Raw genomic sequence first — 15171 nt, forward strand, 5'->3', positions numbered from 1 at the left:
ACGGTCTACGATCACAAAAGGGAACTTAAAGCTGCAGAGGGATAAAGTACAGTTTCCTGGTTGATTCATTTTTCTGCTTCACAATATGGACAAAGAACAAAAACCAGAGTTGTCTTCAGGAAAAATAGATTCTAGCGGCAAAATTCCCATTGCAACTTCAGCCATAAACACTCAGCTCCTCCAGAGAAGACTACTATTTTTTTTTTTTTAACCAGTGTTACCATTGTTACCTATTGAACTAGGATCCAGAGGCGCAGATCTTCGCTAAGTCTCAAACACAAAGAAAACTCTTACAGCTGCATTAGCTCCAACCTCTTTGTACGAGGAATTAATATAACATAGCAATAAATCCTGACTTGATATTCTTATCTAATGTGCAAAATGCAATCAACTGGAATTGCAGGTTACTTGCAAAGGAATTATATGCAACTGGCTGGGAATTCATCGCATGACAAACTGTAACGAGCAGTTATTTGCTAACAATGGTTAGTCCAAATGGCATATTACTAACCCGATTACTACAGAGGTTTTTTTCACACGTGCCACCGTGAGAGGTTTTTTGTTTGTTAGTTTGGGGTTTTTTTGCTTGCTTAGAAATAGTTTCTTGGAAACTCACACCCCACTTTTAAAAGCGTTGTTTTTTAAAAGGCACACACATACACAGGGGAAAACTGAGCAAGCGTAATTCTGACACAAGCACATACATTTCCACTGAAGTAGCTTCAGAGCTGAATGTATACCTGGCTATGAGAAGAGATCAATGGATGGAAAACTAGGCACCTTGATTTTGGAACAAACAAGATAACTTGCTTCTGCTTTTAGTGTATTCATCTTGAATGTATGTGGTGCTTTACTCTTGAAAATAATAAGGTCTCACAAAAACAAATATTACAAGCGAATCTGTAAAGCTGGACATTGGGTTTTTTGGACAGAATATTTATGAGATTTTAAGGGAGGATAAATGAAATAAAAAACCCACTGTCTGAACTTCCCAAGGCAGGGACCTAACAAGAGCGTTCACAGAAGTTAACGGTGAATATCTCACTGAACTGAAGAACAGAAGATTAAGCACCATTGAGGACAGATGGTAATTACAACCAGGAGGGTTTTAATTACTCAGTTGACTGGTACCACCAGATATACTGTTAAAATATTTGGAAAGGTAAACAAATTGCAATGCGGGTTTTTTTACATGTATATTGTAACAAATGAATTAAGATCTCATATGACAGTTATTCTTAATATTCTCAAACACAAATAATTTGTCTTTTTAATAGTAATACTCTTTTGAACTACCTACCATTTGAGATTGGTGTTTACAGTTAACACAGTTACTATGAATTCCCAGATTAATGTCATAATTATTGAAATGTACCCACATCTGAAGTAAACACAGTAATTAACATAGAAAATATTTTAGGCATTTTAAACTGAAATAAGTTTGTTTCCATGGCAATGTTACATACCTCTTTTTGTGGTATTATTCAAACTACTCCTATCTTACTTACAAAGAGGTACAATCCACAACTGGACCATGCCTTACCTAAAGAAAGCCTTCTAATGAATGTCATGCACAACGTTCATCGCCTCTAGTGTTAGTAACCGTACTCAGCCGTAAACACACAGTACACTGTTTTCACAAGTTGTTGAGGAATTTCTCTACCCGTACTCTATCATTATGGAAATCCCTGTGGGTCAGTGTGGCAGAAGACATATTTTCTATCATTTAGCATAAAACCACCCGGATAGCTTATTCAAAAAAGCTGATCCAGATTTTTAAATGCACAACAGGTGTCTATGTTGGGGAAACTACCATCTGATAAGTTTCTATCTGTAAGACTAAATAGAGATATGGTGAATGCAATTTTCCAAGATGAATGCTAGCGACCAAAGGGGGCAAAAAAAACCTGGCCCTCGAAAATGTAAACAGATATTCCTTTCCTCGTCAGGCGTAGCAGGCCAAAGCAGAGTTCCAAGACAGCACTTCAGTGTGCCCGATCTCATGTCGGCAAGTAAGGTGCTGCACTGTCGGTTCCTTCACGAGGTCTTGTTTCTGCTCCTCAGCAATAGTGTAACTTTGTCCCTAGCTTTAACTCTGCTTTCTCGAGATGCGTGCTGTTCTTCCAGGTATTTCTCTGCCAATCTGGAAAATGCTGGTATGCAAATTAGGTGCCTATGGGGGAGGAGCTGCTATTTTGCAGCTTCTGTAGAACCTTAAAATCTTCCTTTGATTCTTCAGAAGAAATGAAATGTAGATTGTTTCCTTGAAAAACAGGATCCACTGCTTTGGAAACAGCCCTTCATTCCTAGGTTCCTTTAAAGCTAAGGACATCAGACACCTAATAGGGTTAATCACACAAACCAAGGGCAAGTCTCAACCTGAAGGCAGTTCTGGGCCTTGTGCATCTGCATTAAGTGATGCAGAGTAATTCCTGCCTAAGCACAGTTTCCACACAGCTTTAATAGTCGCCGTAAAGCTACTCTGGATCACTCCATCCCTGCAGCACTGCATAAGTGCGAATCACGTGCTCAGCAATCACAGTAGATAGCCCATGTTCTGCCCTACACATTCTGGAATTCTTCTCACTACGCACTGTGGGATACCAACCAGCAAGTATCTACCCCATTTCTCATAGTTCCTTCTTTCTGATGTTATCCCTGTTTCTCTTACTGCAGCTATTTTAACAGCAATATAAAGGAAAACCAAGGAATTATGGCCCAGTACTGTAATTATAATAGTGCCTGCATCTTTCCTCCTCCAGTACTTTTAAAAGCCACGCAACAGAGGCATCTTGGGCTGAAAAATCTAGCATAAAATTATGCACAACAGCTTCTTTGCATTCAGCTAATTAGCACAGACAGGTGGATGGGATATCGCTGTAGCCTTGGGATAATAAGCAGTGCAAGCGGAAATACAAGATATCAAAGATGACTGACTTAGACCCCTGCACGACATACTCTTCTGCGGAGGAGTACCTAGACTTGGCCACCCAGGAGCTTACTGCCACCAGTTAGCAATCAGTCAGTCCAGCCTTCCGGCAGTCACAGCCTAACGCTAACATTCTTATTTATTTCTTGCACTGGTGGAGCATAACAACGGGCAACGCTTCCCCTGATTTTTGCAGGGCAGCAATATGGTGACAAGATTACACAGACTGGACTTCTATTAATTGCAAAATGAATGCCAGGTCTTCAAAATCAACTGAGAAATTAACTAACAAAAGCTATAGCAAAAGCAGCCGTAACATCCACGTTCTATTTTCACGACCACTGTTTGGAAAAGCTGCAGAGAGAGGTAATTTGGAAAGGATTCAATAATCTAAAGAGAAGCCTACAGCCTGGAAGGTAACACAACGAACGCAAAGGGGCAGCAAACAACCATCAGAAGCGACTGCTGTCACAAAGCCTGGGTTTACTGTAAACCATAGTTAAGATACAACTGCAGGACCACCATTTCCATTAAGAAATTGGATTCGAAGATTATCGTGGTAAATCTCTTAAACCACATGAACAAGTTTCAAAAAACTTGTCAACTTGCTCGATTACTTTGTAGACATTTGTCCTGTAGCTGATGAGGACAGCATACATTTCCCTGGTTTTCATTCAACTGATTCCTTCTTTCTGGTACACTTGGTCTATCCAGAAGCGACATGTCAATCTGGTCCATTCTCCACCTTAATAGTATTCGATACACCATTTCCCTGGTTTCCCTGCATTTACTATGTACAATTATCCCTCATTCAAAGGAAATTTGTAATATACGCCCATCACCCTTCACCGTATCGATCATTTGTTGAGGCACTCTTTTCTGCTATTCAGTACTGGGAACCCCTCCCTGCTCCTGGTGGCACCCATTTTCCAGAATCTCTTTTACATTGCCTAGGCTGTGCAAAACAGATGAGTCGGGAAAACAATTCTCATTTATAAACCCCTACACTGATAGCGCAGTTATATCACCTATGAAGGTCTCACATAAAGGTTTTCTTTTCTATATAGGCATCCAATAAACACTCAAAAACCAGCACTACTGTCTGCTTGTCAAAGTATGGGAGGAATCATAAAGAAATATAGGCAGCATTGAAAGCAAATCCCACTTGAGTTCTGTACACTTCGGTTTCACGGGCATTTCCAGTTCCAGTTTCAGAGGTTACTACCCTGCTCTACCAGTCACTCCTGGAAACGGTGCTCCACCCAAAAAAGCCATTCCAGTTAAATGCTCCATGTAAGTTGTTGCTTTATTTCGTGTTCCTGGTCTGGGTAGCCCTCTTCCCCCCTTAGCATTATTGCTGTGGCAACAAAAGCCCTATAAGACAGGGCCAAGTACACCCACACGTGCGCTAACCTTGTTCATAGAAACATGTCTCCCTTTCTGTGACTGAAACTTGCTGCCTGTAAGTAACTAAAATGGCTCCGACAATAATCTAAGGATGCCACCGCTTCTCCGCCTCCCTGTCACTTCACCCTCCCTCTTGTGGCTCCCAGAAGCTACAAAACACCCCCTCCCTGGACCATACATTTTGGCAATTTCTTAACATAAATAGGGGTACACTGAACGTGCTGGGCTGGTTACGTATGCAGAGAAGCGCACACAATTTAACACATCCTAGAAATATCAGGCTAGGCATAAATAGGGGTACACTGAACGTGCTGTGCTGGTTACGTATGCAGAGAAGCACACACAGTTTAACACATCCTAGAAATATCAGGCTAGGTACCTCAGCGCTTCGCAGTTGACCTCTACACGCACAGTGTTTTCCTGTCTTGTTCTTTTAGATACCTTGGAACCGCACGGTAAACTATTCCGGACAAAACAAATCCCTTTTTTGATGTGGACACTGTTCGGAGTGTCAAAAGAAAGAGGACATATGGGGATGGGGGAAGTTACAAATACTGTTTAAAGACATTCCATAATACAGCTTAGGATTTTTGCCCAAAATAAATGGTTAAGCCTGACACGCACAGAGATACCCCGATGCCATCACTAGCAAGCCAACCATTATAGCAGCTGTAATAGTGATACTGTTAAATTTTTTTAAGTAAACTAAACAATCTTGTCCCTCCTCCTCATCTACTGGAGTTTAAAGGACAGCCAAAGTGTGTTCCTTGGCTTGGGAGTGTGTACACACGTACACCAGCATATGCCAGTGGTCAGTCCTCAGCCCACTGTGGGAAGCGCTGCCAAGGGCAAGGTCTCTGGCTGCGGGTGACTGCATGCAGCTCTGTTGCCTACAGCAGAAGGGAACATGACTCAAACAAATGCAGATTTTACAACAGATTTCAAAACTTCAAAACTCATTTTTTGAGCAGCTATCAAATTCTCTTGGCCTGTGGCAGGAGTTTTTTCCTCCAGGCATTTCTTACATTGAATTTAATAATGAACAACATTTTAAAAAAAAAAAAAAAATTGAATGGCATCCTTTTGTTGTTAATGAGATAAAAATAAACTTTAGCGTCTAACCTACCCCCTAGAGATTAGAGGATGGCATCCAAGTATTGCTAGGCTACGACAACTGAATCAAAACAGTTTCCACCCAAACTAATAAGCTTAATTTCCACTACGGGAGATTTTCAGTCAAATGACCTTGTGAAGTAAGCCATTTCCATCTATTTCTAATAAATTAAATTTAACCTTTGATTGCCCAGTTAAATCTCTGCTCTCCCCACGGCCACATTTTTTTACTTAAAGAAGTGGATGATGAGAGAATAGATATTGGTGGGCTACATGATGTTAAACAGGTGCTGTATGTCATGCCAGCCATTTATGTACCTGGCCTTAACCTGCAAAAATAATTTTCACTTAGGCTTAAATATAAATTCAGCCAAGTGATCAAATGGAGGAAAAGGATAAAATGATTTGCGACATGAACACACTAGCTTGTTGCATTTCCTAGCTGCCAAATCAAATACTTGGCAAGGGTGATTCACTTTTTAGTATTTAGAACTGTATACACTGGGATGGTTTTTTTTATGTTGTTAGAGATTTAGTGAAACTTTCACCGATACCAATGAACCAACAACAATTTCCCTTTGGCAATGCACAGTGAAATGCTACTTGCAACTGTAGTGGCATAATCCAAGTTGAAGTTCCTCCCTCTTTTTTGGATCTTCCCTCCCCCCAGGTAAAATCCTGAGAACAACCCACAGCAGACATGACGAGACATATATAGCGCATTGCTGAAACTCTGAATCACGGCCTTGCCATAGAATCTACACCTATATTACATTCAGAAAGTCTCGCATTTAAAGAAAAACAAACAAAAAGGATACAATTTCACGGTTCTCTAAGTTATAGCTTTTTTCCTCCCATACCCGCTAAAGCAAACAAAAACTCCTGAAAACGCTCTGTACTCTAGTTCAGTTCTGAAAACAGGAAATATAACTTTTTACTTGTGACAGTACAAGCAGGATAACAAAGCAAAAAAAAAATTTCAAGTTGTACTCTAAAGGTATTTTTCTACCGGAGCTCTATTGTACACATACAGTTACACATTTCCAAATGCATGGCGAGACAATCGCTTAGCTACACTCGTGCGGGTAATTTCATTGACTTTAACACACAGGTATCACGTATGATGAGTAAAAGAAGCAGGAACTAAGGGAGTGATGTAATTACAAATACATACAGCTGGCTAGAAACATTTTGAATATAATTAAGCTTTGAGACATTATGCCAGCCAAGATGTTAATAACCGCAAAAAAAACCTGTGGGTGATTTTCATACTTATCAAAATAAGGAACTGTTGAGAACCATTAATAACGTGGGTAAATGCTGTCTAAGCTTCCCACACTCAACTCTGCCAATAAGGTTTAATTTTCAGCTGCAACAATCCTGCTATTCCAGTCTGGAGCTCCTCCAGAGCAGAGATACTTAATCAAGTTACATGTGAACTTGCTCTGCAACACATGAAACATAAAAAGATCAATATGTAACACCAATTTTTAATCTGTTAGGCTTGTCTGGACCAAGATTTTCAACACTTCAAGATGAACCTACATTAAACCTTAGCATAAACTTCTTCTAAAGCAGAAGTTAACATTTTCACATTCAAGTGTAGAGTGAGAGCGTAAAAGGAGGCTTGGGAAGCTGTGGTATAATAATATTTGCTATGAACAGTAGGAGACCCTATACTTGCGAAAGAGCAGAAACTGTTTTTATTGCTTACTCTTGAAACAATACACAGACTCACAAAGGATTAAAGAAACCTGGAGACAAGCATCTTCTGCCACCACACTGCCATAAGAGCTCATCTGTATCTCTTAAAGGTTGCTGGTAAGTGTAATGAAAAGTAACACTTCCTCTCTTAAATAACGTACCATTTCTTCAGAGCAGATGAACGAACATACAGTTTGCTTTCTTATTTAAGTAAATAAATCAGACAAAAATCCTGCAAGTCTCATCTCATTTGAGACGCTGGCTATTCCAAGTATTTATCATGAATGAATCCCACAAACTTCAATACATTTATCCAACAGGGTCGTATAAAGAGCGTTTCACTGACCTTCAAAGTCCACATCCCCAACCAATTTGGTCTTTCCTGTAAGAGGATCGTGGATATGGTTGATGCCTACGTCAATCACTGCTGCACCTTCTTTGACCATATCAGTGGTAATCAGCTTTGGGATACCTGGAATCATTAAGATATATTTGATTAACATGGCCAGGTAGTCTTAGGTCATCAGTTTCAAATTATATCAAGGGGCGTGCATGCACGTGTATGTATGCACAAAAAAAAAATCCTTCTTTCACTTGAACTTTACTTGATACATCACACAGAGAAAACAATTATTCCTCAGTTTCACACAGTTTGTAATTATGAAAAGAAAAGGTGATATTTGCTCATCTTGACTACATATTTGCAGCTAAACCTGCGGTCACAAACACAGTCAACATGATGTCAATGAAGGAACTACTCGTTAGTTTGTGGCAGTATGTCCCTTTCATCGCATTTCCAAAGAAAAGCTGGACGATAAAAATGGTCTGCGAGCCACAGGTTGGACTTGATGATCTTAGAGGTCTTTTCCAACCTTAATGATTCTATGATTCTATGATTCTATGATTAGTATTGTCAGAGGTCTGCTGATCCAGAAGCGTTGTCAACTGCTGAAGCAAGCCGTGTGTATGTTACCTCCACAGCATTTTCTTTAATCTTTGATTTTTTAATATCTGTATTGGGTTTGTGTTACTCTTGACTTCTCTGATTTTTCATATACTTCACCTGTTAGCTGCACAACATGTCAAGCAGTTAGTTAAATAATGAACATGAAATACATGAAATATACCACTGCTACCAAAAAAAAATGCTAGAATGGTGAGACAATCTGATCTATTCTGCCATCTTATTTTTGATTCCTGTCATTTATAAGCGACAGATAGACAACAAGAAAAAAATCACATGGCCAGCTCAGATTAACCCATAATAAACAGCATCAGCTCAATCTGTAGGAAGGAAGCAGCTGTCTTTCAAGCAAAACTTTTTCCACCTGATCTTCTCATAAGCGAGCAAGAAAAACGTACTAGATGGAAAACCAGCTGGATAATTGCACCCAGGTAAGAGGCTCTAATGGTACTTTACGAAAATGAAAGCGTGTGCAGAGGGAGTACCACACGGGCCAGGTGTTTGTTTATAATGTCACTAGATGGTAGAGAACATTTATTATTTAGTTGCGGCACAAGGTGCAGACGACACAAAGCTGGAAAGAATTTCAAACAGATTAGCTTAGATTTCAAGTGCCACTGGAAAAAAGGAGCAAAGCATCAAAAATCATTTGACGCTCAACAGAGAGGAAGGAAAGACACCACATTTCCATACCAATAATTACCCCTCACAAAGGCAAGACAGCAAACAACTGGTTCGGCAGTAATTTTATAGAAAAAGAATTTGGGATTACATCAACTGAACACAAACAGACACAATCATGCTACTGCAAGACACACATAGAAGCCCTAATCTCTTCAACATATGACATAAGCTGGGATACCATATTCTCGCTGTGGGTGCTAGCCTTCTCTGATCTGTCTGTTCACATCTCTATAAAACACCAAGAACAATGAGGATTATGAGGAAAATTTGCAAAGAATTAACCTTTTAGATCTCATGAAAGCCTTCAAGGATATTAGAAACTTTTGCCAGAAGAAGAGGAACTACGCTTTTTTCCATGTCCATGATCAACGTGACACAAAATAGCAGACTTAAGTTTCTTTCCCTTGCTGCCCTGTCCAGAACTTTTTAACCACAAGAACAGAAGAACATCGAAGCAAGTAGTCTAAGGAGAGAATAAGGAGATCTCTATCACTGGAGATATGAAAAAGCAGATTGAACTACTATGTACAAAATAGCACTTTTGGAGCACTAGCATGGACTAGATGGGCTTTCAAAAGACCATTCTCGCCCTGCTTTTCTACCATTTCCACGTAGACATAGCAAAGGGGAACCGGGAAGATCTCCTACATTCAAGTATTACCGATGCGCAGAAGACACCGCTCTGTCTCTTGTACTCCTTAAATAACGAAGCCATTGACACTCGGCAAACACATTTACCAAAATTTCTTCACAGGTGGAGGATGGCAGCCAGACACTGAATCTGTGACAGCCGAGGCTTTTCTATGTTAGTTTCTACTACTGCTACAGAAAAGAGAAAAAAAAAAAACCCAAACCAAATGTTGTGTAATGGGATTGGTTTTGGTTCAAGAAACACACTCGACTAATAAGCAATTTTAACTGTGTTACTGGTAACCCCAGCACATGACACTGACCTTTCACAGGGGAGCTTCTACAAAACACCACGTCCTGCTATTTATAGCCCCCAAAGAGGGCCGGGCCTCAGCACTACACACCTTCATCATCTCTCAGCGGCCTACACCTGTGTAGCGTCCTGGGGTACGAATTTTTTTGCTATTAACAAACTCCACCTAAAACAGCACGCTGCAACAAGCCGCCTCAGCTCTTCCATATGCACCATATTTCTTCTGCACATTTAAATGTAAAGCATCTTGATATTCATCATGAAGATGTTCAACAGTCAGGACCCAGAAAACTTAACAGGTCACTTCAAGTTCCAGATAAAGAGCTGAGTCTTTGACTATACGTTTCCAGTCAGCACAGTTGAGCTATCTGCATGCATAGGAAGAGACACCAAAACAGTTATTTAGGTATTGAAAGAACTTCAGTACAAAAATGACAACTGAACTACACACAAAAATCTGACCTGGGTCCTACCGAAGGAGGTGGCAAACCACCATTTTCTAAGGCAGTAGTCCTGGACAGGATGAATGTCTTCCACTTTGTAAAGACCACTGCCGCATGGGATTTCAAACTGCAAGTAGTACCATACATTTACTTTGAGGAGATCAATCTCCTCTAGCTTCCCCAATGTGCTGAAGCTAGAGGTAGGACTTCTATGGCATGCCAACAGCTTCCCTTGGTGCACAGAAAAGACCTCCCTTTCAAGAACAGGAGTTACAGAGAGCAATTTTAATAACAGGAAAGGCTATCTTAGAACAAATGTACTAGCACTACTTGACAAACGGCAGCATCGTGTATGGCCAGACATCTGAAAGTTTATGCCTGGACAGTCACAACAAACGAAGCGTCCCCTGGAATGTTAAGGCAAAGCAGTATCTAAGACCAAAGTCACTGCATCTTATCAGAGAGCCAAGAATATCAAGTCCTTACACATCATCTGCATTAGCCTATCATACCTTAATTGCAACAGCGACAATCTTTTCTCTGTACCCACTTTAAATGACCTCCTAAATTTCTTTCCTACCATGCAACCTCCAACTTTGAGTGACGGGAAATCCCAACTTTAAAATTACAATTCACCTTGCTTCTTGAGCAGTTCGACAGTTCTACGTTCTGTGAGGAATGTTCATCCTAGTAAGAGAGTACCTCCAAAGGGGGAGTCTAAGCTCCCCTGTCCCCACCAAAGCAGGGAAAGACAGCAAATCCATATGGTTTGAGACCGTAGTTTTACTGGAGGCTTTGCCTTCATTTAAAGTGCTGGATCACAGCCAGTTAAGTCATTTAGATACAGGCAATACAAGAACCTTCTTTGCTCTCCATTTCTCACTCCCCCATAGGACACAAGCTTGAAACTCTGCTTCTAATGTTGAGCAAGCCAAGACCTCAAATTCTTTCCTATGCCATTTGATAATATCTGACTGCGTCTACTTCATCACACTCTTACGCAATCAGTTGCAAGCTGGCTGGTAATTGGATAATGCCTCAGCCTTATGGGGGTAAATGATCTGTGTGTGATAGGGATGGAATCGTATTAACGGAAGCTGCACAGTTACACCCTTTGTAAAATGGTTTGATAATAGGCCAAATACTTAATAGCAACAAATAAACTAACCCCCAAACCAAATGAGCAGATCTATTTACTTAAGCCTACTTTACATACCAAGTAGGAAGAGATAAGCGTTAGAGCAGCTATTCCTAAAACGCACGGACTGAGGAATGTGGGAAAATCTTTCATTGGTAATTTCTGTAGAAAATTTCTGTAGAAAATTTCGTTTTAAACGAAAAGAGAAACAAAGCCCTACCTAATGCCAGCTTAGGTACAAGGACTGTAAAATGGCCAACTCCCGAACAAGCTAAACAGCCACTATCTGAATAAAAGGGTCTGACAAATCAGCAGTTCCTATACAAGAGACCACAGATCATGTCCCGAGGGACAGTACAAGCTGTCCCAGAAGAATTTCATCGGGCATTTGGGAGCCCCGTTTCTTCTCCTCTTTAACCCCTCTTCAAACCTAGCAGGCACATGAATCTTCTCTCTCAAGGCAGACTGGAAACCAAGACAGCAGAAGCAGCAGGTTGACTAGTCAAAGACTGCCTACTGCCTCCATCAGCGCCCTGGAAGTACTGTGGTGGCTATACGAGCACCACAGGTAAAGCTGCACTCATTCTTCTACTGCGGGTCTGGGCCAATGACAAAAAGAACAGATTCCGTGGGATGTCTGTATAAGCAGTGATAGCGGGCAAAGATAGGAAAGGCTACAGTGGAATGTGAAGTGCTGGGTGTGCTTTGGAGGAAACATTATGCTTTGGCTAGAAATGCAAAAGCTGCATGGTATGAAAGAGTTTAGGAAGCTCCACCTGGAAGCAGAGAGACAGATTTTAGGGAAGGGTAGGCTGGACAAGAGCAGCATTGTTGGAACTTACGATGCAAGGAGCTGGGAGGGAACGAGAGGGAAGGAATAAACTGCATGGATAGTTACAACCAAATTAAGCAGTTAAACTGGGATCCCAAGGCTGGGGGCGAATGAGAGCCAACCCATGAAGATGGGTATTCTGAAACTCATAATAAAAACAGAAGCACCTTATTTGAAGCGCTACGAAAGCCATGAATGCAAGTGAACAGAAAACTCCGCAGAGATAGAGTACCACATCAGAATGAACAGACTCACTGCAACAAGTCACCAAACCAGGAGCCAGAATTCAGATGGCTCTTCTAGAAGTATTACACGGGAAGGAGAGAATGAGAATAGGAATCTTGCTCTCACATGCAGACACACACAAAAAGCTGTCTTCCATTTGCACATCTTGCGCAGTGGCCTATGACAGCAGCTGTTTCTACCTGGCAGGGTAAAAGCTACCTTTTTTGCAACACTCACTGAACAGGTCACACATTCCCGGGGAATGCGTGATCCCAAAGGTACAATGTGCACAGTTCTCAAGTAACAAGAGGAACCTTGGAGGGATTCCACCTTTCTGAAGCGTAATCTTCCCAGAGCATCCACTGGGGCAGGGCTGCGTACCGTTTGCACAATCCAGCCCTAGGTTTTTTCATCATTCCAAGTATATCTCATGTTGTGTAATGAGTGTTGTATCATGCTCCTATTACAAATAACACAAGGAAAATAATGTGAAGAACAAACACGGCTGAATGGCTACTGAACCGTTTAGCTACAAGCATAACTGATGACAAACTATATTCAGCATAAAAATCAGAAGTGATGATTAAATTGGAAGCAGTGTATTTGGATGAAAAGTTACTACTTTATTTCCAGTTAGCACACACATTATCATCTTTCATTCACAGTGCGTGAATTCTGGTCAGGCCCACAGTTGAGTGATCACATGTGGGATAACTGAGCTGCTTCTTGCTCCTGACCTGGCAGGAGAAAGAGATAGCGCAGTTAAGCCCTGAAGCAAAGGACATCTCGCTTCAACAGGAAGTGATGAGCTTTAGACAGGTACCTGTCTGTCTTCATCTAGAAAATAAGTAAGCAAGACTTTGGTCTTGAGGATGACGAAGAGGGAGGAGGAGAGGAGAAAACAGGAGAGACACCATGTTCTTGCAGTCCTCCAAAACAGTACGAGAGGAGGAGGATATCCTGAGCTGCAAGGCAATTACCATTCTCTTCCTCTTTACGTGATAATTGTAAAAGAAAAAAATAAAATAAAAATTCAGCCATTAATAACATATATTACCAAAACTACCAGTTCATTTGGCAAGGCTGCCCTTAATTCTAACAGCAAGGGAATGATACCATTGTTTTATGAATGCAGCCTCCAGCTGATTTAAAGAAACCCTCCTGTCAAAATTTAAATGACTCATGATTTTTGCACTGCACAGAGAATGTTTTAATTTACATAATTATACCTGTATAAACTATGCACTGACTGGCTCCCAATCTTGAGTTCACTCTAAAGTCTCCCTAAGGGAAAGGTGTCACATGTGACGAGAAACAGTTTATGAGTCTGCAAATGTGAAGGGCAAGAACAAAGAGCCAAATCACTTGCCCTTCTTACAACAAGAAATCCTACTTACTGCAATACCCTCAGCAAGCATGAGCACCATTATTTGGTGAAACGTGAAATAGCTAGTAGTGCCACCAACACAGACATCAAAGTCTACTTTTTACGTTTTAAATGTTGTGATTGGAGTATTAACAACAACTAGTATTACCTGCAGCTACTATTACAATGTCAGCGAGTTGCGTATGGGTCTTGAACTGCTCTTTTGGTGTGTATCTGTGAGTAATGGTCACCGTAGCATCACCTGAAATATAAGAGATTATCAATTAATAGTCACATATAAAATGCCTGCATACCATTACACTTTCAGGTGTAAATGACTTACTCGGGTACATCAACAACAGTACAGATGATCAACAGATTTGACTTGAGATGCATCATTTATTTCAGCATAGGTAGAACGCTCACAACGCTTGCTGTTCACACATTTGAAAAAGCGTTTGTTCTTTAAAATTATCACAGGATGAATTAATTTATACACTGTGGACTAACTTATTCCTTAATCAGCTTCATTACGTTTAGTGGAATTACACACAGCCAACCCAGCACGGAACCCAGTGTCTACCCCATTAAGCACAATTCATATAGTGTGCCCTAAGACTCAGCTGTTTCTCACAAACTAAAGGTTCAAGTACAAGATCACCACGTTTGGATCTCTGTCCTCAACCACGTTTGTCATTCACGTGTCCTGAAGCTCCCTAGATGCCTCCCTTGACATTCTGTTGTCTAGACAGGAAGGAAGACCACAGTCTTCACTGTATCTGTGACCTAACTTCATAATAGCATTTCCCTCAAGTCCAAGTTTAGTCTTTGGCCCGTGTTTTTGACAGATTTGGAGTGCTCAAGGAATAATTCAAGTTCAGTGAAGCGGCACTATTTCTTACTGATATTCCCTCTCTCAAGAATTAACACGGCTGATCATCTGGCCAACAACAGGAGATGACAATTGAGGCTCTTCTCTTTGTAGGGCCTGATTGTGTAGGCAATGAGTCTAGTAGCTATGACTAGGACACTCCTGGACCAAAGGTCTTCGCTTAGAAACCCTCCTGACCAATAAATGCATGCAAGGGTCAGACAGCAAAATCCCTCTCTTGACTGGAACGCTACCAGATTTCATCAAGGAGAGGCATTCTTGAACAGACATGCAGAACACAATCAACACCAGCATCAGTATTTACAAAATTCCAATTGGATGGATCTGAGAAGGTTTATCACCATAACCACTTAAGGAGTCAATACATCCAGTGCATATATTTTTCCACACACTCAAAGCACTCCGAGTCATCATTTTATGTAGCTCAAGTGCAACAACAGGAATGGAAAAGACTGGCCAAAAAGGTGCTCAGATTTTTGCAGGTGCCCTACCATCTCTCTTGTATCTCCTGACAAAACAAAAACTGCTGAA

General features: G+C 40.8%; 1 protein-coding gene across 1 annotated transcript in view; it reads right to left on the reverse strand.

Annotated features, from left to right (window-relative positions):
- Positions 1–15171, reverse strand: part of MTHFD2L (methylenetetrahydrofolate dehydrogenase (NADP+ dependent) 2-like) — a 30156-nt gene that overhangs the window by 812 nt on the left and 14173 nt on the right. Inside the window, exons 6-7 of the mRNA XM_009579695.1 lie at positions 13918–14010; positions 7500–7625 (exon numbers count right to left, since the gene is read on the reverse strand). Of these exons, the coding sequence (XP_009577990.1) occupies positions 7500–7625; positions 13918–14010 (219 nt within the window). The remainder of the gene's footprint in view (positions 1–7499; positions 7626–13917; positions 14011–15171) is intronic.

The sequence above is a fragment of the Fulmarus glacialis genome, unplaced genomic scaffold (genome assembly GCF_000690835.1).
Source record: "Fulmarus glacialis isolate BGI_N327 unplaced genomic scaffold, ASM69083v1 scaffold11046, whole genome shotgun sequence".
In the NCBI taxonomy this organism is placed as follows: Eukaryota; Metazoa; Chordata; class Aves; order Procellariiformes; family Procellariidae; genus Fulmarus; species Fulmarus glacialis.